The sequence below is a fragment of the Adelges cooleyi genome, unplaced genomic scaffold (assembly GCF_023614345.1).
Source record: "Adelges cooleyi isolate 19-005CV unplaced genomic scaffold, UGA_ACOO_1.1 ACOO_flye_CR_arks_rails_tigmint_CR_PRNA_23, whole genome shotgun sequence".
NCBI classification, from domain to species: Eukaryota; Metazoa; Arthropoda; class Insecta; order Hemiptera; family Adelgidae; genus Adelges; species Adelges cooleyi.
This window is the reverse complement of record NW_026095893.1, coordinates 1,923,713-1,951,203: the sequence shown is the minus strand read 5'-3', so window position 1 is coordinate 1,951,203 and position 27,491 is coordinate 1,923,713. Positions and strand designations below refer to the sequence as shown.

Below are 27,491 nucleotides of genomic sequence, written 5' to 3'. Positions count from 1 at the left end.
GTTACCACTATGGTTATGACGGTACCGCTCTACTCCTCCCTTCGGGGTATTTTTTTTTTTTTTTACCAAGTTATGCCAATTGAAGAAAAATACTATAGGATGGCTTGAGAACCTATGACCGCTTACCCGTTTGCCTATAGTCGGCTGCTTATGAAAATGTCCCCTGGTTGGAGGCTACCATTTTGTGTACTTTTTTTGTTTTATCCATGATATTTATTGTTTTTTCTATGATTTATCATATATATATGACGGTGTTATCATCACCTAACCTAACATTTTAAGACATATCATGGAAAAATAACGTATAACTTTTACTTTCTATGAAAATGTACACAAAATGGCTGCCTCCCAGGTGGGGACATTTTCAATCTGAATACGCGTTCCATATTATATTGAGTTCAGTGATAAAAACGCTACGTCACAGATTTATATACTGTGAAAATGTAGTAATTTTACATTGACCTTATTTTTTCCTTTTTCCATTTTCGGCCCATTTAATAAAAATCTCATTAGATAAATTTTACATAGATCTATAAATATATGGACTGCGCCTCCCACACACCTCGCCTATACTGCCGCATTATGAACAACGTTAGATAGAGATAGACAAAGTTGTTAGGTTTCCCATGGAATAATACAATTATATATATATATATATATGATGATACACACACGTGGAACTATATCATAATTAAATCATATTTAATTATTATTTATTATTGTGTTATTCGAAGTTGTAAAGCATTTAAGGATATGTATTTAATTTTTTTGTCGGGTATCCAATACTTTCGTATGATGTATTGTTTTAAATAGATATGTATAGTATATTGGTAATAAATACTTAAAAAAACGTTACAATTTCATTCAGATTTTATCAACGAACGTGTAGGTATGTTTTGAAAAACAGTTTTTCTTTACAAACTCTATAGACAGTTTAATGTTGGTAAATTATTATTATACTAAAATACTGTTAATACTGTTTTACATACAATTAGTATGTATAGGGGAGTGCCAATGCGAATTTCAAAAAAGGAAATTGACAATAGATCAGCTGTCGGTGATTGGGCAGATTATAGAAAAAAAGTTTGAATACAAACAAAATGTGTGGCAGGTATTTGTCGACTTCAAAAAAGAATCAAATGGTTTGGGCACGTAATGAGAAGGTCAAACACAGAGTACCTAAAAGCGACCGTCGAGTTCCAATTTTACATTGGAAAACCATTATAAGAAATTAAACTGATGACAATTAAAATTCAATATTTTAATAAGATGAATTAAACATTTTTAATATAAACATTTTGTTATCGTGTATTATCATATTACTATTTCTCCATGATATAATATTTTTTTTAATATTCTTCCATAATATTTAATATTCTCTGTCTCTTTTTAACAATATCGATATTCGGATCTCTCTCTCTACTATCAGTCCATTTCTTTGTAGATCTATGAAATTTTATGATCCTTGTAATGCTATCTCGCGGCTTATTTTTTAACTACTCAATAGGTTTGTTCGTTTTGACAAAAAGTGTACACTTTTTCACAACAAGTGTACAACAAAGCGTTCGGTTTGAAATAGTGTTGTATCAGTATATACTTTTTTCACACCGACCGTAGAGTAGGTGTGAAAAAAGTGTACACTACACTAATTAGTGTACACTTTTTTTCAAAACGAACAAACCTAATGGCATAGATATATATAATAAACTAGATTGCTAACTTGCGATAAGAATTGAAGCCGACGGTCCGCCGTTCTGGTGGGATTTATGTGTGTTATCAATGTATATAATATATATCTGTATATATTATTGTATCAATATTATACATCATAGACCTATAAAGATTTCTTTATAGGTCTATGTTATATATATATGTGATTGTATAAACATATATTATTCTCGCGTGATAAGGTTCTAATTCCCACCAAGATGGTGGAAAGTGGCTGCTTCAATCTTCTCTTTTGGTGGCATGTACAGTTAGCACTTAGCAATCTAGTTTATTATATATATCTATGCCTAATGGGTAATTTAACATTTTGTTATCAATTATCACTTATCACCAGGTGGCAGGCTATTTTAATTGACCTTTGATAACTTAATCGTTTGCTTACTTTTTAGTTAATTTAAATTATTATATAGCTTCTATATATATATTCTATACATTATATATTACATAATTTATGTTTTACTAGACATTTTTATTACTTACATAGCTGGCTGCGGATCATGGAATAATAAATTAACATTATATATCATGTTATTATATTAATATTCATAGATATTTTGCTACAATTACAAGTACAGCGTAATCTGTAAAACATTTATACTATGTTCAAGATAGGTTGTATTATTTAACGAACAACTACTACTAACATCAGCCAGCTCTAAATAGTTTTCCTACCAATGTCCAATACGATATATAATACTATTTGTACCTACTGTCTAATAGTTAATACTAAACTGACCTAAACGATATGACTATTGACAGCTGAGTTAAAAGAAAAATCAATCAATAAAATAATATAACTTGATCGTTATTCGTTCTACTTTTGGTTGAAATTACTGCTTACTAATCACTGCTTAAGATGATTGTTAACCAATTTCAAAAACATTTGTGTTGCACGCAATAGGCCATTTGTTCTTGTTCTTGTGTATTACCTATTTATTCCCCTTCTCAAGGTGTTCCGGCTTTGCAGTCCGCGTTCGCCTTGTCAGTGGGTACCAACAAACACCTGAAATGTTGTGCTTAATACACTTTGTTCTAACTTCAAAGTGATTAGCCGGTGTCCTGTTGTAAGATTATTGTATATTTTATTATGTATTACACCACATCGTTACATCGTTTTTATTAGTACCAATAGCTAGAATTGACGATAATACCTATTCCAATTATTCTGAAAATAAAAAATGGCAAGCGAAAAAAAGGTAAACTATTTTATAATTAATGTAATACTCTACATGATAGTGTTGTATGTATGGGTGGACTGGGGATTGGTTAGGCGTATAAACTAGTGACCCTTTGCCAAATGAAGTTTTCATTTAAAGGATCGTTACATATTATAGGTACTATAAAATGTAGTATATGACAATAGTCCGTCGTTTCGTACTTAAAAATATATATTTTCCAACCCTCACCGTTACGTATCTTACACATTTTTAAATACTTTTATACTTCTGTAATGTAATATAATTTTATCCATATTTAAGATAATAGAAGAAAATTGTTAAATTATGTTTTGTAATTAAAGTTACAATTACATTTATATAAAATTAAAATAACAAAATCACAATTTTAATAAGCATTTTATTATATTTTAATTTTAACTTAAATAAATATGTATTTATATTTTTAAGGATAAAACCCATTTGAAGAAAAGCCGTGGTCAAAAAAAACGTAAAACAATATCATCACGTTCTTGTAATTTTGTATTGTATATAATTTCATTGTTGCGTATCATTTACAACTATGTTGTATCTTACATATTTGACTATGTCTATTCTGATGTATCTTCAAAAAAACTGCCTCCAGTTAATGATGATTTGGTACTCGACAGTTGTGTTACCATTGTAAATAAAATTAAAACCAAACAAGTATCATGTCGCCATGTGGTTGAATGTTTTATCCAGCGAATTAATCAGGTTAATCCAATAATAAATGCTGTGGTAGATTTTCGCTATGACAAAGCATTAGCTGAAGCAGATGAATATGATAAACTTATTCAATTAGCCGATTCTGAAGACAAAATTAATTTAATTTTCGATGGTAAACCATTATTTGGAGTGCCATTTACTTCCAAAGAAAGCACAGGAGCTAAAGGCATGGCTTGGACGTTTGGAATGTTATCTAGAGTTGGTATGAAATGTCATGAAGATGCTGAAATTGTTAAATCATTGAAAACTGCTGGGGCAATACACATAGCTAACACAAATGTTCCCGAATTAAATTTATGGTGTGAAACTAGAAACAAGGTTTATGGACAAACTAATAATCCTTATGACACAAGACGAACAGCTGGAGGTTCATCTGGTGGAGAAGTATTTATAGATTTATATATTTAAAAATTAATACATTTTTAACTTGTTTATTTTATTAGTCTAGTCTAGTATCAGCAAGTGGCAGTCCATTAGGTCTTGGAACAGATATTGGCGGATCTGCACGTATACCAGCGTTTAACTGTGGTATTTTTGGACACAAATTAACAACAGGTAAGAAACCAATAACGTATAATTTAAAGGTGGTATAATTTTTTAAACTACTAGTTATTGTATGCATTTCCCACATAATTTTATTTTTATACTTAAAATATTAAATTAACTATACAATTAGCTTACTAAACAAAAAACAGTTCAATTAAATATTTAGTACTGTTAATAATAGAATAAAAAGACTAGAATAGAATAGGACACTGTACAATTGACATTTTGTTTATTCTAGCTTTATATTTATGTAGAATTACACTAAGCAAATGTTTTATACAATTCTGATAAAAATATAAATAACAAAATCATTACAAAATATTTAGTGATTACAAAAAAAAAAAAATAGATTGAATCTTAAAAATTGTAAAAATAATTATCTGATTTGTAATGTTATAGTCATGTTTAAAATCATATAGTTAATAGAATTTTGACAAAAGTTGAAAGTTAAGTAAACATATTTTGATTCTTATAAATTATTTTATCTGTTTAATTAAAAGTTTTTTAATTAAATTTCAGGCATTATTAACACCAAAGGTATGACATTTAGAATGGGAACCGAAAAGCACACTATGGTCAGTGCTGGACCTTTGACAAAATATGCTGAAGATTTGACTCCTGTTATTAAAGCTCTTGTAGGCCCTGAAAAGTCTATAGAAATGAAATTAGATCAACAAGTAAATTAATATTATGTGTAAAAAAATGTCGCCTAATTTTATAGTAAAGATAAATAGCCTTATTTTCAGTAACTATAAATGAAAATAAATATATTTCAATGTACATGCCTTTAGTGGGCGGTCACAGTCAACAATTAAGCACATTTGAATAAAAAATAGACTTTGAAATTGTTTTAAATTCATAATAAAATCTAATATAAAATAGTCTATTTTGCTAAGTTCTACTAAACTATTTATGACCACCAAAGATTTTGTATTCTTTACTTTAAATTTTAGTTTCTTATGTATGTACATTTTTTATTTCCAGGTAGACTTGTCAAGTCTGAAATATTTTTATGTTGATAACCCTAAAGACCGAAGACTTAGCCCTATTAGCGATGAATTACAAATGTCATTAATTCGTGTAATAAATTCAATAAGTTCCATTACTGATTTGCCTCCACTTAAAGTTACATTACCTGGTGTAAGGTATAGTTATACGTTGTGGAGATATTGGATGTCAAAAGAAGAAGATTCAGATTTTCCCGGAGCATTGGGAAACCTAGAGGTGACATTTTCAAATTTATATATTTTAGTAATGTATAAATAATAATTCTTTAAAATCAACTTAGACTAGAATTTCTGTTTGGCAAGAAGTACCAAAATTGATTGTAGGTCAATCAAAACATACTTTAGCTGCCATTTTAAAATTAATTGATTTGGAACTTCCAAAAGTGAATGAAATTTGGGCTGAAGCTGAAACTGAGAAGCTTTCGAAAGAACTATCGGTAATATCTGTAATATATTCAAATGTGTGCAAATACTTAATGTAAAGCGAGACATTATACAGTTGTAAAACTTGTAATTTAGGTTTACTGATGTTATTTAGTATAAATTACATTTATTATTAATTATTATGAAATTGTACATAATACTGGTAACTATTGGAATGGTGTCCACTATGGTGAGTGGTAAAGGGTTTGCCGAACATACCCGTTACACTATTAATAATATGACACAAAAGGAATATTGGATTACTCATATTATGTATTAAAAATAACTATATGTATAGTTAGTTCTTCCATCATAATACCCTTTAATTGTAATTATAAATTATTATATGGTTATTATGTGTGTTTTTAGACCTTATTGGGTGACGATAGTGTGTTATTTTTTCCATCATCTCCAACTACAGCTAAACGTCATTATGAACCATTTTTATACCCCTATAACTTTTCATATTGGGCGATTTTCAATGTATTAAAACTACCAGTGACTCAAGTACCACTAGGTTTGGGTAAAAATGGTTTACCACTAGGAATACAGGTAATATTATAAAGACCAACGTTAAAGTGCAGAAAACTGATAAAAATTGCTAAATAACTTTTATCTTGGTTTTAGGTAGTAGCCGGTAAAAATCAAGATAGATTGTGTGTTGCTGTAGCAAAACACCTTGAAAGTACATTTGGTGGTTGGAAACCTCCATTTACTTCAAGTGCCTAGTACATTATACATCTATAATCCATGAACTTGAAAGTTGTGTAATCTTAAGGGTACACACATCGTAGACCGTATTCCAATGGATTTAGAGTATTATCTATATTTTGGTCTCCATTTCCATTTATGCCATTTTTTTTCTGTTAAGTTACCAATTATGATTTATTTTTATGGTGAAAATTTAAGGTGTACAATTTTTTTGTATTTTTTTTTGTTAATTTTGACATTTAATAGGTATTATTTATTAAATTATTATATTCGATTTATCTTATAAAGCTCAACTCAACAGCTTTTTAGATCTTGAAAAAAAAAACTGCATTTCAAAATTGTGCATATATATTATGTAAGTATTTAGGTTATAGTTGATGTTTAGAATGTCTAATCAGTAGGTTTTTTAATATTATATTTTTTTTTACTAAAAATATGGGGTTATGAATTTTATAATAAAATTAATAAATTTTCAAAATCTTAAGTTGTTTTATGAATTAATTTTCTATTTATCTAATTAGTTCATTAAAAGTATATTGTATATTTAGAAGAGACCATAGAATAATAATATAAAGACTAAAGAGATGAACTAACATTTATAAAATATATGCTCGTATGTGATAGTGAAGTAAGTAGTATGACTAAAACCAGTATGGCATTGCAAATAGCAGCTGGTCACCATCTCAATTTTAAAGTTATAATTTATCATAATATCTTCAGGCTTCAAAATATAGATTTTAATTTCCATAGATTTATCATTTTTTATTTTAAAATTTTTTAGTGATGCAAGACGTTGAGAACGGATATTATATTATATAATTTAATCGATTGGGCTTATAGTTAATGCATCTTCTTATATATATATATTTCTTCTGTCCATGTATAAGTATTCAAAAAATACTCTTAAACGGCTGTACAGATTTCTTATGAAATTTTGTGTGCGCGATTAAGTTGGTTCGAGAAAGGTTGTTCACAATTTGATCCGATAGAATGTTTTTAATTAATTAATATTTATTTATATCAATAGTATCAATAGATATTTGGTATCATTTTTCATACCACAGGGATACAGTGATCCGATTAGCTGATTGTGTGTTCTATAGATCTATTTTATCATGGTGTGTTTAATACACTAATATACGGGCAACGCAGCTTGTTGAGTTTATGATATGCACAATAACAATGCCATTTTTTTCGATTATTGCAAACGCTGTGCACAGTGCAGCTTAGGACACGATTTAAGATAATATCACAGAATAAATGAAATTTTTACAGAAGTTTATTCTGTGATAATATTATCATAAGTTGTGGTTCGCTTACAATTTTTCACACGATAATCATGGTTGAACGTGGTAACAAGCGATAAATTATAAAGTGATAACTGATATCATTCTATAGTATGTATATCACATTTATTACATTCACTTAAGAGTTAAGGCTAAACTGAACTCTTAGTAATACACTCTGAACTCTGAAGACATCGTACCATACGTCGGATAACGGACGACGGACAGACCACTGACTTATCAGCTGGATGTGGTCTTTTCGTAAAGTAAATCGTTTACAATCACGTTAAGAATAGGTGTGCACATTCACAAAACTCAATTTCGGATTTAAATATATATCGTTTAAAGTTGTATTCGATTTAATACTGTTGTCTTCCAACTATCAAACTTAAAAACCTATTTGTAAGTATTTAATGCTGTAACCCATATTCTTACTGCTTGTGAATTTTTAAATATCTATAGTTGCAAGTATGAAAGAGGAAAAATACCCTTTATTTTTCTAATAGCTCGGTTTATGGTGATTATATTTTTAGTAAAATGGCCAGAGGTCAACAAAAAGTGCAATCGCAAGCTAAGGCAGCTGAAAAACAAGCTAAAATGAAAAAGCAGCAAGGGCATAGTGCTAATGAGCAAAAAAAGGCAGCACAAAAAGCGTTAATACACGCTTGCACGGTTTGTAAAGTAAGTATTCAATGTAGTAAATGTAGTCGTGTCGCATTAAGCTATACTACCATCTTATTAACATCATTAGAGAAATAGAAAGAGCATAAATATCCAATACTTTTCCAATTTTAGTTCCAGCCCATTACATAAAATAATTTTCTTTAAAATATTAAATTTATAAAAATAACAAAAACAAACAAGAACATATTAAGTAAATTTACATGTACAATAATCTAAAAAACAAATAATTAAAATTAAACAATATTTCTTATGTAATTATCTTATAAAAAAAAAAAAATGAGTACTACATTAATTGTAAAATAATCCAGTACTTGTGTATTATACGGACCCTCGTAGTTTTTTCAATATCAGAGGGTAATTATGTAAAATAATTCGTACTACCATTGATTATAAATAATATAGATAGCCCACTGGCATGTATTTTTTGCTGTGCGTAAATTGTTGCCTTTATAGAACGCTTTATACTATTTTTAGTTACAGCGGTAGATACCTTGAGCACTGATGATCGACGCGCAGGCGCAATACAGCTAGGAAGACATAGTATGCTTGCACGACGATCGTCAGCGCTCACGGTATCTACTGCTATAACTAAAAACAGTATAAAGCGCTCTACAACGGCAACAATTTACGGGCAGCAAGAAATACATGCCAGTGGGCTATCTATGTCATTTATAAATTATAATAAATGGCATTACATATTAATACAGTTACCTATGAAGCAATTACTTACCTCCCTGCCCCTCTATGGAAGGCAGGTCACCGAGTGTTTTGGCACTTGCTAGCTCGGCGCCGTCGTTTCGCTCCGCTAAATTAAAAATATCCTAGGTTTGCAGGCTACAGTCTAGGAGTAGATCACATGTTTAAAGTTAAGTCGAGTAACATGTTAAACCTGTGACCTCTTTCTAGACTGTAGCTTGCAAACCTGGTATTTTTAGTTTAGCAGAGCGAAGCGAAGGTTAATAATCTTGGTTAATTTTAAATTAATTTTTGTCTTGATTTGATTGTTGCAAACTAATGACAGACCCATGATCCTGACCAACCGATTTATTTTTTTAAAAATATGGAAAGCGATGACATTTTTCTGTTTATCAAAGTGAATTTTGATAATTATTTAATCTTTTCAACACAGAAAACAATCGTTTTCCACTTGTATTAGAGGAAGCCATACAACAAAATCTGCATTTCAATTTCAAAATTAGGCAATGTTATCAATTGTAGAGAATCAGTGAAACATTTTAATAGCGTGTAAGCAATAGTAAAAGCAATTATTATTTATCAATTAGTTATAATATAAAATAGGCCATTTTAGCTTCTGATTTTCCTTCCAGTATTTTATCATCAGTCTCATTTTCATTGAGCAACCTGTTCATTTTTTTCAAGTTTTTTTTATGAAAAACAGAGCAAAATATTATTTATGCTTATGCGTAGCAATTTTTTGAAAGATGGTATTTTATTTCTACACGGGCTCTGAGTCTTTAGTTGTCCTAGACCCCGAAAGCCCCCCAGATGGCCCTGACTATAAGTACTGAAAGTATCTAATTAATTTGTAGTTGATAGTCGTTCAGTATAATTATAATTTAGTAAAAATATAATCAACCCATGTAGTTAATAAAATATTTAAATTCGCCTCCCTTGGGAATTTATTTTATTGAGTCATTAGTTTTGTTTACAGACTGAGCTGTTTTCTCTAAATCTGCCACTGTTGAAAATCTTACTCAAATTATTCTGCATAACCTACGGAAGTAGGTGTAAAAATAGGTAAACCTGTCTTTAGTAATAACTAATAGTACACACAAATCATATATTTTATAATAATATGGAATATGTTTCTCTAAATAAAATCATATTTATCATCATCATCATGTAGCTTAACGGGCCATGAAGGCCCAACGCTGCCATCATGAAATGGTTTCTTGACAAATTCGCTTCCGGGACGGGTCGTCAATCCGTCGCCGGAGAGGGGGATGGCGGTTCCTTTTTACCGGACGATTGCTCGCCCAGCAAACGGAGCGCCTGTGACCGAGTGTCGAACCGGCGACAGTGAACGCTAACACACTGCCGCCTTACCCACTCTGCCACTCCTCCTCCTCAAATAAAATCATATTTACACATTAAAAACATTTTTTTTTTTTACTTAAGTTTTTCTTTAATAAAGTTCTAGAAAGAATTACTTGATCAAAACAAATTTTTTAATTATGTAAAATTATAAGAAAGAAAAATTATATTTTAGCTTGAGCGTAATATGTTACTATTGCCCGGAACATAAACTTGTATTTCCTAAAAATAAATAAAGAACCATACCAAAAAGTATAGTTTAAACATGTATAATTAGTTATGTGTTAATTACTTACATAATATAGCTATGTATTTTTATTTTAGGCTCAGATGCCGGATCCAAAAACGTATAAGCAACATTTCGAAAACAAACATCCAAAAAATGATATGCCAGAAGAATTAAAAGCTATTTAATAATTACTCAACAATTTTAACTGATTGTATGTACATTATTCAAGTAACTAATTTAAAATAAATACTATGTTCTAAAGTTTTATTAAATTAATTAATTTTAAATAAAAAGTATCTTTTTTTTGTAATAAATATGTTTCAACTCAAATGTTTTTTTATGTATCATTAGAAAAATTAACTATTGTACTCGATGAACTTTAGTCTCTGGGCGGCAATTAAATGCTTTTGTATTAGCTTTTCAACACTAGTGTCACTATATTCGTATAAGATAATTTTTTTATTTTTCGATTAATGCAAGTTTACTAATATATTGTATTCATAATACAAATCTTTTGATACTGAATATTATAAACTGCTATAGATAGAATAGTTAATTTCATACTCCCTGCATTAAAATAAGTATATTATGTTGTTTAAGAATTTTAAGAAAAATATCTGAGTTTTTAATAGATGAAGGTTGTTTGAACTTATAAATCATATTATTAAGTAAAATTAAAACATTTTTAGTGTATAAAATATGTTTTAAGAAAACAGATTTAAATATTTTACATAATTCTGATTACACAGTAATTGTGAATATCTTAGCTTCGGTGTGGAGCTGAGAAGGTATTGTTTTTACAATGATGTGTTTTTATTTTTATGTCTGGACCAACGATACCTCGTAAACCGCTGAATCGATTTCTTCGTGTAGCAATTCTATAGATCAGAAATCATACATGGAAGGTGCTTTAATTGGCCATCCCTTCCCCATCAAAATCGAGAAAAACACCCGAAAAATGTACAATTTTTTCAACTTAAAATTACGATGCTCTATAACTTTTTAAAAAATAGTCGAAAAAGTTCTTAATTTATATGAATTGTTCTTCAAATATAGTACTATCGATAAACATTAACAAACCCCAAAAATATCATAAACCCTTTCCCTTAGAAGGGATAGAACTTTTTTCTTCAGTTCACTTTTCAAAGTTTTAGAGATTTAGATCTGAAAATTAGACCGAAGGTAGATCTAAAATGGAAATATAACATATACAATTTTCTTAAAAATCTGTAGTCAAATTTTTTTTTATTAAGGAAAAACACCAAAAAAAAAAAATAGGGTAAATTTACACTTTGGCCGTAGTCAGTTTCTACGTTGCTATGTGTGATTGAATCAACAGTAAACAGGTAATGAAAATATTTTCGTTACATTGTTAATTACGATATATGGATAACTATGACTGAACATTTTTATAGACAGACGATCAACCCTTATCGTATCCACCCCGCACAAGACTAAATATTAAATTTAAGTACATTATAGCTGGTCCCACGGTATCTTCTAAACCGCTATAACTGGTTTGAACATACTATCCACAGATTCGCATCGAAGCGTTTATTTGAAAGCGATTTAATCACTTTCAGTTAAAATAAATTCTGTAGACCTGTGACTTCTCCGTGCCCACTATGCCCCGACCTCACTGTACTGCCTTTTTAAAATTTATTTTGTAAGCATATTAAAGTACATTCAATTATTTTGAACGGTTTTTTTTCTCTCGAGAAACCCATATTAACTTTTGTTAGTTTAAACTCTAACATAGTCAGACCAACTAAAGTTATGGTTAATATAGGGACACGATATATTTATAATTGAAATCTTGTAATACATAATAAAATATAAGTGTGTTTGTCCGTTCGTGCCACTATAACTCCGTAACCCACCACCGCATCCTCGTGGGGGTTATGTGGTATGGTTGCCCTCCATGTAGAAGATTTCGGTTTGGAATTGCAGGGTTCGGGGTCATTAGTGTCAAAAGCGGTCATCGCACCAATGGACTTCTTAGGGGAAGTCGGCGAAGGAGATGGGAATCGAGTGCCAAAGTGGCCGAGAATGCTTCAGAATGTTATATGTAGCTTGCTCTAGAGTGGGAAATCCAAAGAATTTATACATCTATTCAGCAAATAATTAGATGACAAATGTAGTTTATAAGAAAGTATTGTAATAGAGTAAGTTAATTAAGTATGGATTAAATAAAAAACAGAGTATTCCTCCACTAAATTAAATACGACTGTAGTATTGAGATATGACGATTTAGTTTAGCTTTATAATTTCTGTACTTAAAGGTTCGTTTTCTATAAATTAATAAACTTGTATCAATAGCTACAATATTGTATCTTGAAGACCCAAGCGACATATTTATTCTTTAATATGTTGTTTACAAGTTATGGTCTGAAGAACTAGATTACTGTATTCACTATTTGTAACTTGAACATTCTGCATTAGAATCGTTAAAGATATACAATGCAGCCAGCAGCCTTCAGCAACCAACGCACTCTCCGTTAGCTAGGATGAAATTTAAAAAAAAATTGGCACATTACATAGCGAAGTCGGGGCAATGCAGCTAGTATAAGTATAATATGTTTGAAGAATATTATAAACTTTACAATGGTATTTAATTTTGGGCACATGCGAATTTAGTTTGAAATAAACCATGACTTGTAGGTACTTCGTAGTAATTTTAAAAGGTTAATCGATTGATTTAACTTGTCCTTTCTAACTTTTGTTACCCTTGTTAGTATCTATAAATACTCGAGAAAAACAAATGTTGTAGATTTCTTATAGGTTATTAATTTGATAAAAATACTTTTTAGGCACATTATCTACTTGATCTGGTTTAATAATAATAGGTAGAGACTAGATAATTTTTTTATACTAGCTGTTTTTTTTCGCATGCTTTCTTCCACACATATATCCATAATAAGCGGCGGACGCAGTTAACTTCTTTAAACTATTAAAATGAAGCGGCTCCGTACAACATATTTTATTTTGTGCATGTGTGGTTAGCATTGATTTTTGATGGTGACTTCCTCCGCCCGACAACTTCATTGTAGTTGTACGAGGTTTATGTGCGTGAATTTTCTAGAAATCAGACATGTTTTTTAGTTTTTAAAAAACATTATTAAATTTTCATAAAAAGTATAACAATTATACTCGTATAATAATTCTATATCGATATACATACGTATCAATACTATCGAAGCCATTGGCGTAGGTAAGGGGGATGTTATGGTTTAACCCCCCCCCCCTTGGTAAAAACCAAACGAAAAAAAAAAACACTATGCAGCGTATCATGGCATTTGTGTGCCAAGCTTATGTCGGGGCCCCCCAGCGATGAGCGGACAATTTCGAGGTTTTCATAAACTATAATTTGAGAAAAATATCCAAAAAAATAGTTCGTCCCTTGCGCGGCCCAGTGCCCACACGTTGAATTTAGTGTACATTATATTGGTACTATCAAAACTGCAATTTTTTTTTATAATTAATTTTCGCAGTTGAATAATATTTTTAAAATTCTTTTTCCAAAACGCGTATACTTTCAACGGATAATAATTGCATTTTTAAACCCCAACTATTTATCATAATCTATATCTACACTTATCTACACATATGCCAATGACCAATACAATTATGTACCTATGAACGCTTCAGACTGAATATACACTCTCTTTACGAATCTCTATCCATCGACTATCACTGTTTCTTTATTCACTCCGCACACATCCCCGTGTCTTCAATTATCACTTACACACACTTTTTCCTAGGCCCGCCTAATTTAGGCGACCAAAGGTATATTGATAAATTTCTATATTATAATCTCTCTTATTTGTTTAGTTATTTCCAAAAAAAAAATGGCTCTCTTCTTTCTTTTAACACGTCAGGGCGGAACTCAATTTATTATAATTAATATTTTATGTCAATACACTATAATAATATACAAATTATTAGTTACTGCTAACTACGCATTTAGAGTGGTTCGTGCATCCATATGTATCGTCAATCGTATGGATCATTGATTTAAATAGTTGTCTTAGGTAGTAAGCGTCGGATACTTCAATAGTCGATTGTACCATTATATCAATGATCACCCGTACGCTATCGTAAATTTTGTGGACACATACTTCGGGCGGTAATTTTTTCGAAAATCCGTATAAGGTCGACTTATGGCCGTCATATATTTTCTTGTCTAAAATTGTGAGCAAAATTTCAACCTCATTATAGTTTACACGCGTCACGAGTTAAAAATAAAAATCAACTGACACGTTTTATTTAATTGTTACATTTATGTAAAACTGATATTATTTACTTGGATATTTGTCATCAAGTGTCTCGGGGACACGTCCTTTAGTTTGATCGACGGGCGATTTTTTTTTTGCAAATAATCGTTTACAATCTAAAGAAAAATGGGATTACATGTTTTTCTCAAATTTCACTTGTCATCGTAGTATTAGTTATACGATAAATTTAAACGTTCTTTGCAATCGTTTCCAATCAACACAATTAGGTAGGTACCTGATTTGTTGTCAGATTTGTTTTTGTAACGAGTCCCTTCGAAAGCGGCCAAATTAACCGATGTTTCGCTGTTTCCAAACAATTTCTGACCTTTAATAAATGTTCCATTGAAAAACAAACAACACGTGATTTGACAATTATTATTGCTGATTTATTAAGTTTACAAGACATACCGCCTTCACGACTTGAACAAGAATTATTATTGCGTTCGTTATTGAACGGAGAATCATTTGTAAAAAATCGTCTACACGCACACATCATTTAGTAACCAACAAGCACAAAACGATAAATGATTACAAGCTTGTGTAACTATATACGTACTAATCATTTGTACAAAATAAAATCAACAAAATTGTTTACTCGCACTAGTTACTATGCGAACAACAAATCATCAAAAATTATACGCAATAAATTTTAGTTCAGTATTACCTTTGTAATAAAAAATGAAAATAGTGCGGTGTGTGTGTGTGAATTTATAGGATTTTTAAAAATTCATAAACAAAATTTGAAATGATTAATTTTTTTATGATACAATTATTTGTCTAATTAATATCTGTCCGAATTAGAAAAATTAAAATATAATATAATACTAAATCAATTGGGCGGAACCTTTTTCATAATCCTCTGATCGCAGACCTGGCCATTGAAAATCCATCTACCCCGTCGTCTAAAACGGAAATGATGTATACTTCCATCTATGAATGGTGGTGATCTATATACATGTCATACACTGCTACTTTTTATATTTTTATATAATAAACATACCATATGCTAACTGTACTAAATTACCAGTAGAAATTCTATATTTTTTTAATTGAAAAAACTTGATGTGCAAGCCGGGAGCTCGGGAAATGAAATGAAAATTAAAAAAAAAAAATTAGAATTAGCGTTAAAACATGGCGATATTGTATCAACTTCTGATTTTAGTTATTTGCAATGAAAATACCACCGGACGAGGGGGCCTAATATATTAAGGTGTGGTGGTGCCGACGAGGACCGTCGCTAGTTCAAATCCCGGCCCGTAAAATTGTTTGTCTGCTTGGATTTCAAAATGAACATCAATGCGAAACACACGTTTTTTGACCGAGATGTACCCATTTAACATTGTCGAGACTGTAACCCATATACATAGATAAAATTGCGTTGACACAATTCTATGAGACGTGACTAAAGTGATGCCCTTCCGGGACACATTGGGTGCCCTTTGAATTATCATTATGAACAGTGTTTCACAAAGATGTGAAACAAGATGAGGTTTTTTTTTAAGTATAATACAAATTATTTAGATATATGAAGTAGCCCCATAATAATATCATATTATGATGTTATTATAATGGTTGGTATATATGTTATTATGATGTATTCAAATATATATATACAAAACAATTTTGTACAAATAACATAATAATTACTATACAAATATTATATATTTTTTCATTAGATATTTATTTTTATATAGTACTTAACTTAGGTAACAGTATTACACAAATACTTACAATATAGTCGTTTTACTCGCGTGTGTAAGATTATTAAATTTTATACAATACTTAACATTTATGGGGGAGGGGGCGGGTTGGATGGGAAATATTTTTAGATATTGCTTGGTTTTTAATAAATATTCGCGGATGTAAAACAATATGAACGTACACCAATTGGCAAAATTGTGGCTAACGATATTTTATTGAGCTGGTATTTGGATATTTTGTTGTTTGTTGTACATGTATACAGTTTTTCAACGTCGTGTAAATGATACCGTGTGATCGACAACGTGAAAAAGTGTTCACATGTTTTTTAATAGTAATGATTGTTCATAATTTATTCGTAAAAAAAGTATAATTATGTCCTAACACAAATTTTTGGCCTTTGTCAAAATGATGTCGTCACTCGGATCCGTCGTCAATCCGACTACTCCTAATTCCAGTCTTTCCCGTCCATGGATAAACGTCGGGACACGGTTGACATGTACGCATGTATCTAACTCCGGATTTGTGCCACAGATTGCAGACTTTTGGGTTGTTACATTTCTTTGGCCTCTCCTAGAGAATTCAATGAAAAACATATCAATAAGTCGAATGTTTGAAATAACCACGATTGCTTAAACCCTTTCAAAAGTATGATGGCGCTCGGGATTTCATAACAGTCTTACCGAAAAATCACAATGGAAAGGCGAAAATGATTGTAATCTAGATATGGAAGTCGGATCTCTGACCCACTGGAGCGCTTGCCAGTTATTGACGACCCACACCTCAGGCATGTCCACGATAGTGTCCAAGAACCGAATGAATCCTTCCTTGTGGTGGGGTTGGGTAAACCAAGCTGCGTGATAGAACAAACCGAACGGTGCTCTAAAAACAAAGACAAATGTTAGTAACTAGTCGTACCAGTTAGTTGTTTACAAATAAATGTTGAACACTATTAAGGGTGAAATACCATGTTAATTATGTAACTCAAATTTAATTAGTTGCCAAAACCTTGACCATAAAACATTTGGTTAATTATTTAAGTATTAAAAAATACATCTATTAACGAGTCATTAAGTTAATGACCAGTGGATACATCAGACAACATTTAATTAATTTAAAATAATGTACAGTAGTTGGTTCATATCAAATATAAGTATATAACTAAGTATTTTTTTAATTCTTCACGACACAAATAGTTGTTAACTTACACGCCATAGTTTACATGATATTCATAAACAAGAAGAAATGTCAGTAAACACTTACTATTTGACCATTTGACAAATTTATATGTCTTCCGCAGTCCGCGCGAATATAATTTTAAACAATAATTTTATAACTAATAAGCGTTATATAAACTTGAATAGACATGTAAAGTATAACCCCAAGAATTATGGTTAGGTATGTGTTCATGAGAAAATATATTAACTAGCTTAATTGTTTTTATATATTTTAATCTTTGAGAAATATCTTAAATCATATATATATATTAAAATAGAGGCGTTTTTATGTGTATTCACGTTTATCTCACCAACCACCCATTGATTGTGTTTATGGTAATATATATACTATATAGTTTTCTAGGTTGTGAGTTATGCTTAATTTCTAGTATTTATGGCAAAACTAATTTAAAATAACGATTAGATCTACCTGTTGCTCGTGAAATGTCTGTCAAAGTTTTTCATTAGCATCTTGTGTACTCCATCAGCGTCCGGAGGATTACTACAAGCATCACCCATAGAACACCTTCCGCCGTTTAAGTCTTGCCACATAACCATGGGTACTTCCCATACCCCTATTAAATGAATTATAATGTTTTTCGATGAGTTAATATAGGTAATGAGATATTATTGCCTAATCATTTTTATACGATACCTGGGTATGATCTGGTGGGGCAGGGTGGTATCATGCAGTCGTGGAATAATTTATAATCTAACGTGTACGGCCAGCTAGGTGGTTTGTTCTCGTAAATGGGCATGGACGAATCGTACGTGAAGTTACTGTCGTACAACATTTTGAACATTTTGTTACCTCCGACCTGATAGCCATAGGAAAAAAAAAAATTAACGTAATTTCAATGTAACAGTTAATGTCCTTGGCGACGTGCACTTACGGCCAAGAACGGTGCTCTCATTCCCCTAACGTCTTCTTGTCGGACTCCACCGTAAGCCGAAAGGATTTCTCTCTGGCCGACGATTTCCTTGGTCCATTTCTTTTGCGAAAACTGTTCGCCAAAACTATGTGATACTGAATGAGACGCTATTTCGTGTCCGGCTGCGTACAAGTTCTGCACTTGACTGTAGTCCGTCCATTCGTGAGACACGTAGAAAGTAGCGCTTATCGGACAACCGTTGGGGTTCACTCTGCCTTTTTCGAATAAGTCAGCATAAAGTCCTTTGTTTAAGTCGTTCACGGAATCGTCGAAAGTCAACAAGACCATTTGCGGTGTTTCTTCAGGCGATAAATCACCTACAAAAAATAATGGCGTACGGTTGGTATAGTTGTTTCAATATGTTGATTTTTCAGTGAATCGAGTAATTGGACTTTGGAAGCGCTGACGCATCCCCATAATCAAGTATCCTACAGGTTTCTAGGGATTTCGCCTCTACGTCCAGTTGGCTAGGACCAGTGATCGGTCCCACCTCCCAAATTTACCATAAATAGCAGAGTTGAGCAAAATCCGAGTTTTTAGAATTACAAAAAAAAATTCTGAAGCCAAATTTTTTAGTATAACGTTTTTAGGTTGGAAAAATGTATTTAGATTTGCATTATTTATTTTTTTCTGTTGGAGTATAGAGCCCTACTCTATACTCCAGTCGAGGAGAATGTGGTTAAAATTATAAGGAGCTTCGTGGTGGAGGGTACAAATGGGAGATGAGTTTAGAGAGAGATGGAAGGCATGAGCAGGAAGTAGGTTATGTTCAAGACGAAGTCTGGTAAAAGAAACAATAAGGGATCTAGATAAGGGAGAGTTCCAAAACCAAGGACGACAGGAAATGGTAGGAGAAATCGCTCTATGTCAAGCAGCATAATTATGAGGAAGAGAGTGTCATTTGGATTGCCAGGAATTAAGTAATAACTTAAAAAAATTTGGGGGAGATTAGACGGCGGAATTCGGAAGGAAGAGGGATAGGTGCGGGAAAAAAGGTGTTGAAGGGAACTGATAATTGCATAGCATTCAGCTGTAAAGCAGGAAGCATAAGAAACTAATTTTTCAGAATAAGAAAAATTAAGTGTAGGGATAATATAAGAAAAACCAGCTGAATTAAGAGAAAGAGAACCATCAGCGGTGAGTTAAGGAAGCCAAGGAAAGGATAACTGTGTTGTATAAAACTAGTAAGGAATTGGGATGAGAGCTCCAATTAAAGGCAATAATGGCTTTCAAAAAATTGGGCCAACGCGTTTTCAAACCATAGAGGAACTGATAGTGCGGGATCCATCTAAGTTTAGAATCAAGTATAAGGCCAACGTATTTAACAGAGGGAGAAGTAGAAATGGGCTAGTCTTCTAGGAGGATAGACGGAGAAAGATGAATACGTTTCCGTGTGAAATGCAAAAATTTACTTTTGTTTGGAGCAATGGAAAATAAGGAAGAGAAAAGAGCAGTAGAGAGTTTGAGAAGAGCTGATTAATGTTCATGGAAACATCTTAATATTTATGTGAGGTAAAAATCACAACATCATCAGCATATAATAAAGTCTCGAATTGAGAATTGGCCAAGTATTGAGAAATGGAATAAATATAAATATTAAAGAGTGAGGAACTAAGACAGCTACCTTAAGGTAAGCCCCTATAAGTATGTCTTTTGATGGTATGTCTAGAAGGAGAAGAGAAAGTAAGAGAGGGACAACAAAGAGGGAAGAGATAAAGTTACAAAGAGCATGAAGAATATCTAGAGAAGTCAAACGGGAAATAAGGGTAGGAATATGGACAGAGTTGAATGCGCCTTGTATATCGACGAAGGCGGCAGGCAGATATTCTTTATTATGGAAGGAATTATAGGTAGGACCTATGAGAGAGGACAGGCATTCCATGGTACCTATGCCCCGTTGGAAACCGAAGAGAGAGGGAGAGCTAATTTTTTCCCGAGAAACCAATCTAGACGACATTTGATAATGTACTCGACCAGTTTGCAAAACACAGAAAATAAAGCGGTAGGTCTGTAGGAGGAAGGAGAGGAGTTTGGCTTAGGAATGGGTATGACGTGGAACTGTTTCCAGGAGTCAGGGATAATACCGCTTAACCATAGATTATTTGAAACACATTATAAGTGATTAAGGGCAGTGCAGAACATACTTTTTAGAATCAGGATAGATATACCAACGAGAACGACAGCAGGGAAAGAGCGTGAGGATAAAGCCAAGGAAAGTTGCTTCCAATTGAAGGAGGCAGTTAAAAAATGTAAATTAAAATTAGAGCTAGAAGGAGAAGGAAAAATGGAGGGTGAAGCTTCATTATGCGAGGAAACAAAAGAAGGAGCAACTTTATCACAGAAAAGGGGAAACCAGTGTTTGTTTAATAAAAAATGGAAAATATCGCTACCAAAGGGATCATCAATAATCGACCAAAGAAGAGATAGCGAAAGGTTAGTGGAAGCAATAGATAAGTCGACGGCAGAGTTAGAACAAGATAGACGATTGTGACGGATAGGAACTCCAGTGTTTAATAAAATCAAATTGGAGTGTGTGATGGAGGAAAAAAATGTTTTCACCACGTAGATTGATATTATTATTAGAGTCCCAAACTGATAGTGACCGTTTAGGTCACCGGCCAGAATGGAATTGTTAATAACAAGAAAAAAATTATTATCGAGTACAGATTTGGGAAGATTTGAGGTAGAAAAGATATATATGGACAATATATTGAGGGAAGAGGAACTATTCGAGAAGGCCTCAATGCCTACGAGGTCAATGGAGTGATGATATAGGAGCAAAGAACTTACAGAGGAAGTTAAAGATAAAGGGTGAATCTATATAGATTTATGGGCTGCAATAGCAACACCACCATAGCCATCAAAATGATCACAGCATATTATGTTGTAATTGGGTAAATGGTACTGTGTTCCTGGTAAAAGCTAGGTTTTCGAAAGGAGAGTAAAATAGCATAGGTGTTCGCATGGTAAGTGAGAAAGATCAGAGAAACGAGAGCGGATGCTGCGAACATTCCATTGAAGGATTGAAAAGGATTTGCATTATTATATTTTTAAAAACTGTAATTACTAAATATCAAAAACTCGGATTTGGTCTGTAGCCCTTCTATAGTATACAAGGTGGCCCACAAAGATTTGACAAATTAAACAACTTTTGTTCTAGTGAATATTTTTAAGACTAGTTTTTTTAAAATTAATTTTGATTCATTTGCGCTATAAACACCACGTTTTTTTTATTGCATTTTACTGTTTTACTTTTTTAAACAATTGTAAGGCACATGGGAAAAACGGTAGTAGTCACATTATGAAATTTTTTTTTTCAATTTAAGCCATTCATTTTTTTTATTCATGTCAATAGATTGTTTAAATTAATACATTTTTGATTAGAATAGCATTTAATGTGATTTTGTGTGTTCTTTTGTAAGAGGGAGAGGAATTTACGAACTTTGTTTTTGCTATACTCTAAAATGTTCATAATGTGACTACTACCGTTTTCCCCCCGTGCCCTTCAATTGTTTTTTGTTAAATTACTTTTTTTAATTCAAGAGCCATGTTATTAAGAATAATTTGCTTAGGACTCAAGTAGAGACATTTTTATCTGCACGTATTACTCTATCTGACCGCTTTAGCATCTCACTAAAAGTATATCCAAGAATCAACCCTATATGTGATATTACCAATGACTATAATATTATAATACCTGGAATTTCTTTGCCGCCACAGCTGCAATCGGGTAATTGGCAAACGTCTTTGCGACACTTGGCTGCGGTTTTGTCGGGCTGCGGAGTCGGATAAATTGGGTCGGGTCTAAAATAGTAAAAAACACATAACTTACATAAGTCTTGGATGCATTATTAATATAAAATGCCGTTGGTACACCGTACACCTACCTTTTAGGCGGATACTTGTAAACATCTACGAATTCAGACGCTTTGCTAACAATCGACGTTGACGGTTTCAATGTAGGACGCGTTCTCCTGTTCAAAATAGAAATAATACATTCGTTTTCTTTCTTATACCGATTGTATAATTAGTTCAAGTATACATACCCAGCTAAAGGTGTACCCCTGTCGATATCATTGCTGCTTGCCGTCGTGTATGTTGCACTTCCCCTCACTCGGCCTCTAATCAATTACAAACAAAAAATTAATATCAACAAAAACGTAAACCTAATGCGTTTATATAATATTAATTATAACGATGGTACGCAGTGGCAACACCGTTGACCTGTTAAGTCAAACTATGGGCGTTATTTCGCTTGTAGACGTAGGCAGTAACCGTAATACGATAGGTTTTGCGATTTATACAAGCAAGTTGATGCAATTACTTTTATACTTGGACGAGAAAAGCGCAACGTCATTTTACACGAAGTGCAGAAAATAGAAACGTGTAATAAAGTACGAGTGCAACAAAAAAACCGAAAAAGATAAAATATAAGAACATAGGTATATGTCACAGTACTCTACCAGTCAGTAGTCACCGCCACCAATATTTAAGAGACTCCATCAGGTAATAAAAACTAATAATAATAATATACATCAATGAAGTTGATAAAAGTCGTTGCATATCAGCATATTTATCAGCTATAATTTGTCAATTGTTGAGTATACAATGTACGTATAATTGTATTTTTATATAAAGAGAGATCAATTTAACGTAAGATTCTCATTTTCTCTAATAATTAAAAAAATAATTACAATTTTGCAGTTTTTTTTTATTAACATTTTAGTTAATATTTCAAATATGTTATCGTTTTTTTTGGTAAATTCAAGTTTTGAAACTTAAATAGTTATTTTTATAATTAACAACAAATTATTAAACATTTTAACTGATCGACAACCAATTTTGAATAATTATTTTTTAAGTTATTAAGGTTTGGAATTTAGAACGAGATGAAGGATGGAATGTAGCATATTTATTATTATTATCAGTGCATACTAGTTAACCGCACTCTACCTCACCCATCCTAAATTTTAAGTTTTGATAACTTTTAAAAGTAATTTTTTAAGACTGGTTTTGGATCTTATAACAGAACAGTTAAATATTTCACAACTTTTATAATATTATAAAATACCATACACAGCATTTTTTTCAAAAATAAAAACTACAAAAAGCAATTATTTTTAGAGAAAAATTAGTGCTATGTTAAATTCATCTATCTTCTGTACAATATTTAATATGTATATAATATCATTGATTTTATAGGCTGTTATAAGCTGAATGATTGTATATCTATATTTATTTAAGTCTTGTATACACATGCATGTAAAATTATAATCTTCAACGCAAAATTTTCCACGAAATAGAAAAAAATAAATCGATAAAAACAAATGATCAAACATTTGTTTTTATTATGTATCAATGTTATACGTTAATTAAAGAGCACTATGTTTGGGCACAAGTAAAACTTGAACAACCAAAATTGGAAAGATCAGAAAAGTGACAAGGCGAAATTGTGGTTAATGCTATATCACAAAACATATTACACACATAGAAGCGATTGTTTTTTTAAAATAAATAAGTAGCGTTATATTCAATTAGTTCACAAAATCACTGCTCAAGATAAAAAAAAAAGCGTGTATAATATATTTCAATGCTCTTAATCCAAATCCGTTAATATAGATAATTTCACTAAAACATTATGAAATGCGATATTTATAAAACTATTTATGTTAATGTTAAAGTTTGGAGATATTTTCGAATCAATATGTTTAAAAACAAAACATGACTATATTACATGTCGTAGACATCGTAGTTTATGTTTGATAATGTGATGAAGTATTTTTTAATATATTATACTATTCGACGAGTCGCAATCGTCGCTTACATTAAAAAAATACATGTAACACAAGTATGTTAGTAATTTTCGCATAAATTCGTTGATAAAATAATTTCGTCAAACAGAACAATCACAGTATCATGATTATTGCAAGTCTGTGTACCGTTGTGCAATAGCACATAAGAAAATATATATTTATGCTCAATTCGTCAGCGGTCAGGCTCATAATTATTTTTCAAGATTTGCACCTTCATTCATAAGTGTGTTATTGTTTGTTGTTTTTAAATTGAAACGATGCGTGATTACCGTACAATGATTGAAAAAATGGCTCAAGACAATACGGATAAATGCAATCCGTACGGTCACTACTGATTTTTATTACGTCGTGCAATGTTTGTCATTAATCGTGCTGTCTATGCGGCATAACGAAAAAAAAAGAAATTTGTTCTTCGGTTTTTTTTTTTTTTTAATGACAATAATAGCGTTAACAATTTATTTCTGATAAATCTGATATGCGACTCGGCTCTCGATATCGTCCTCCATACCTTGACGGTTTTTCGTTGCACTCTCGGCATTCTGTCACCGTCGTTTTGCTTGCGGGCGCCGCTACCGTGACTGGCTGAACACTCGGACCGCTCTTGACAGTGGATGGGAAACGGTTGGGAATTCGGAAACCGGAAGGGCTCGGCGAAGGGCTCGACGAAGACGTACTGGTTTTCTCGACGGAGTTGTCGTCGATGTAGCCGCCTTCCTCCGACCCGTCGCCCTCGACCGCGACATCATACTCCTGGTCGTCCTGGGTGTCCGCAGACCTTGCGGTCGTCGACGACGTAGTAGTAGTGGTAGTGGTAGGTGCTGGCGGTGGAGCTGCTGGCGGTGGAGGTCGTCGTCGTGGTCGGCGACGGGAAAGGGGTAGTTCTGAGTTTAAACCACTGCGGACTCGTTTTGACGGTGCCCCTATGCGTGGTCACCTCGTACCGCGTCGTGTTGTACGGGTCTACGATTATTCTGAAGTCTTGCTGGTTGGATTTGGGCTTAAGGGCAGTAGTAGGAAAAGTGGTCCAAAAGTAGTTTCCTTGAGGGGAAGGAGGCCTCAAGAACAACGACGGAGACGAAGCGAACGGGTAAGCCGTCGAGGGAGTACTAGGCGTTGTCGTGGAGAACGTAAAGGTCGAGCGGTCCGGGACGATAGGGTTTACACCGACGACTGTTGACCTAATTAAAATTATATATATAATATGTACAAAAAAAATTAGGAGATGGTTTATGTACAAATCAAATGATATTACACTTTGGTGTGATAACCGCAATAATAATATTAGCTTTTTGTGATATTAATATAGTAGTAGTAGTAGTAGTAGTAGTGGTAGTGGTAGTGGTAGTATAATGTATGTGAGTTGTCACTATGCAAATAAGGCTAAAATAGTACGGTTGTATTAAAATATACACAACGAGGCAAAAGAAGGCAAGTTGAGGTGGATGTTTTACTCAAAGATTATTAGGTTATGACTAATGGAATATAGAGACACTCGTTTTAGAAAACGTAAAGCACCAATTCCAATTTATTTAGTACCGTACGATTTCATTATTATTATTACAACAATATAATATATACAGTTGAATTTTTTTCACATTTACATTCTAAATACTTTATATAATCACAATAAGGTACAAACAACGTCACACGCCCACCATTTTTTTCGAATCGCACACGCTTATTTTATAACAACAATAATAAATCCGCACAGCCTTATTTACATATCTTTTTAGTCATATGGTCGTGTATATCATGATAAATTTGTTTAACCGTTTATCTAACCAAACATGTAATGACCTAACCGTATGCGAAATTTATGTTTAATGTCGATGCGAACAAAAATTATCACTCACCTGTAGGTAGCTTTGGTCTGTTGATCCCGTTGAGGTTCTTCCTCAGTGATCTGTAAACGATTATTAGCTTGTTGAGTAAAACTATTTTAAAATGCTTTAATGGTATTCTGTTTAGTATTTCTATTCGAATTAGTATAGTACGGTAAATTATTTGTCGATGATTTGTTTATATTATATTTCTGAAAAAAGTATAAAAATGAATTATACTTTTGTTTTTGAGCAATAACCTTTTTTTTTTTTTACTTTACTTCGTATATTAACTTTATGGTGTTTCAATAGAAGAAATAAAACATTTTGCAATTATAATTAAATATTTTTACGATTGTAATATAGTTATTGTTTTTTTTATTAATACACCCCTGTAAAATATATATATACAAATCATCATTGTATTAATTATAAAAATGGTTAAACAAATATAAAATAACAATTACTTTAAGGTTATACTCTGGCAGAAATGTGTTAGCTTGGTATCTCGGCGTGGGTTGAGGGGGTATTGGTACGGATACTCTAAACGTGTCCGGTTGAGGTTTAAGCCTGTTGTTGTTATTCACCGACGAAAGTGTGAACTGACCGTAGTCTGTAAATTAGTATATAATTTTAAAAGTATACTTCATAATATTTTCAATGCCTATATAAATGAAACAACTTGCGGAAATGAAATCAATTAAGTAAGTATCGTGATCGATCGAACGCCGTCCAAAACGATACAATACAAGAAAGAATCGATTTACTTACCAACGTCCTTGTAAACTTCGGAGTCGTCATCGTAAACATTATAGAAAGTAGGGTCGTACTGCTGTGATGCATTGCGGGTAACTGTGGAAGCGGTGGTTTTAGATGTGGTCACAAGTGGCACCGTCTGTTCAATCGCGTAAGACGGAACAGAGATCTGTTGTGGTCTAAAATTGTATAATTGGGTTAGTTGGTGTTCTTTATCTTACTTATGATTATCTGCATAAAACCGCAAGTCAAGAATATTGTTTTGTATGCAAGTATATGATTATTTGTAATTTTATAAGGTCTATTTAGTAAAGTTAAAAATTGGGCGTTCTTCTCTAACGTTGTAGGATATACTTACGCCCGGGTTATTTTTGCTTCTAAAGAAATAAG

At 32.1% G+C, this 27,491-nt stretch overlaps 3 protein-coding genes across 3 annotated transcripts in view; 2 read left to right on the top strand and 1 right to left on the bottom strand.

Moving 5' to 3' along the window:
• The first annotated feature begins 2,225 nt into the window (after nucleotides 1-2,225).
• LOC126835824 (fatty-acid amide hydrolase 2-A) lies at nucleotides 2,226-6,766 on the top strand. The gene is made up of 8 exons (XM_050568653.1): nucleotides 2,226-2,924; nucleotides 3,354-4,034; nucleotides 4,094-4,205; nucleotides 4,716-4,873; nucleotides 5,181-5,420; nucleotides 5,485-5,640; nucleotides 5,996-6,178; nucleotides 6,254-6,766. The coding sequence occupies exons 1-8, from the start codon at nucleotides 2,907-2,909 to the stop codon at nucleotides 6,353-6,355; spliced, it is 1,650 nt and encodes a 549-aa protein (XP_050424610.1). The 5' UTR covers nucleotides 2,226-2,906; the 3' UTR covers nucleotides 6,356-6,766.
• A 977-nt stretch (nucleotides 6,767-7,743) lies between these two features.
• Nucleotides 7,744-10,921, top strand: LOC126835837 (zinc finger protein 706-like). Its single transcript, XM_050568679.1, has 3 exons — nucleotides 7,744-8,025; nucleotides 8,157-8,304; nucleotides 10,687-10,921. The coding sequence occupies exons 2-3, from the start codon at nucleotides 8,161-8,163 to the stop codon at nucleotides 10,774-10,776; spliced, it is 234 nt and encodes a 77-aa protein (XP_050424636.1). The 5' UTR covers nucleotides 7,744-8,025; nucleotides 8,157-8,160; the 3' UTR covers nucleotides 10,777-10,921.
• A 5,606-nt stretch (nucleotides 10,922-16,527) lies between these two features.
• LOC126835818 (uncharacterized) overlaps nucleotides 16,528-27,491 on the bottom strand; it is a 47,934-nt gene continuing 36,970 nt past the window's right edge. Inside the window, exons 7-17 of the mRNA XM_050568645.1 lie at nucleotides 27,117-27,280; nucleotides 26,813-26,958; nucleotides 26,379-26,428; nucleotides 22,759-22,833; nucleotides 22,600-22,686; nucleotides 22,410-22,516; nucleotides 18,674-19,029; nucleotides 18,436-18,598; nucleotides 18,211-18,355; nucleotides 17,247-17,445; nucleotides 16,528-17,136 (exon numbers count right to left, since the gene is read on the bottom strand). Of these exons, the coding sequence (XP_050424602.1) occupies nucleotides 16,981-17,136; nucleotides 17,247-17,445; nucleotides 18,211-18,355; nucleotides 18,436-18,598; nucleotides 18,674-19,029; nucleotides 22,410-22,516; nucleotides 22,600-22,686; nucleotides 22,759-22,833; nucleotides 26,379-26,428; nucleotides 26,813-26,958; nucleotides 27,117-27,280 (1,648 nt within the window). The 3' untranslated portion in view covers nucleotides 16,528-16,980. The remainder of the gene's footprint in view (nucleotides 17,137-17,246; nucleotides 17,446-18,210; nucleotides 18,356-18,435; nucleotides 18,599-18,673; nucleotides 19,030-22,409; nucleotides 22,517-22,599; nucleotides 22,687-22,758; nucleotides 22,834-26,378; nucleotides 26,429-26,812; nucleotides 26,959-27,116; nucleotides 27,281-27,491) is intronic.

Coding starts and splice junctions, on each gene's coding strand:
- LOC126835824 (XM_050568653.1), top strand. Junction 5,421..5,484: donor GAGCATTGGGAAACCTAGAG/GTGACATTTTCA, acceptor AAATCAACTTAG/ACTAGAATTTCTGTTTGGCA. Junction 5,641..5,995: donor AGCTTTCGAAAGAACTATCG/GTAATATCTGTA, acceptor GTGTGTTTTTAG/ACCTTATTGGGTGACGATAG.
- LOC126835837 (XM_050568679.1), top strand. CDS start 8,161: ATGGCCAGAGGTCAACAAAAAGTGCAATCGCAAGCTAAGGCAGCTGAA. Junction 8,305..10,686: donor ACGCTTGCACGGTTTGTAAA/GTAAGTATTCAA, acceptor TTTTTATTTTAG/GCTCAGATGCCGGATCCAAA.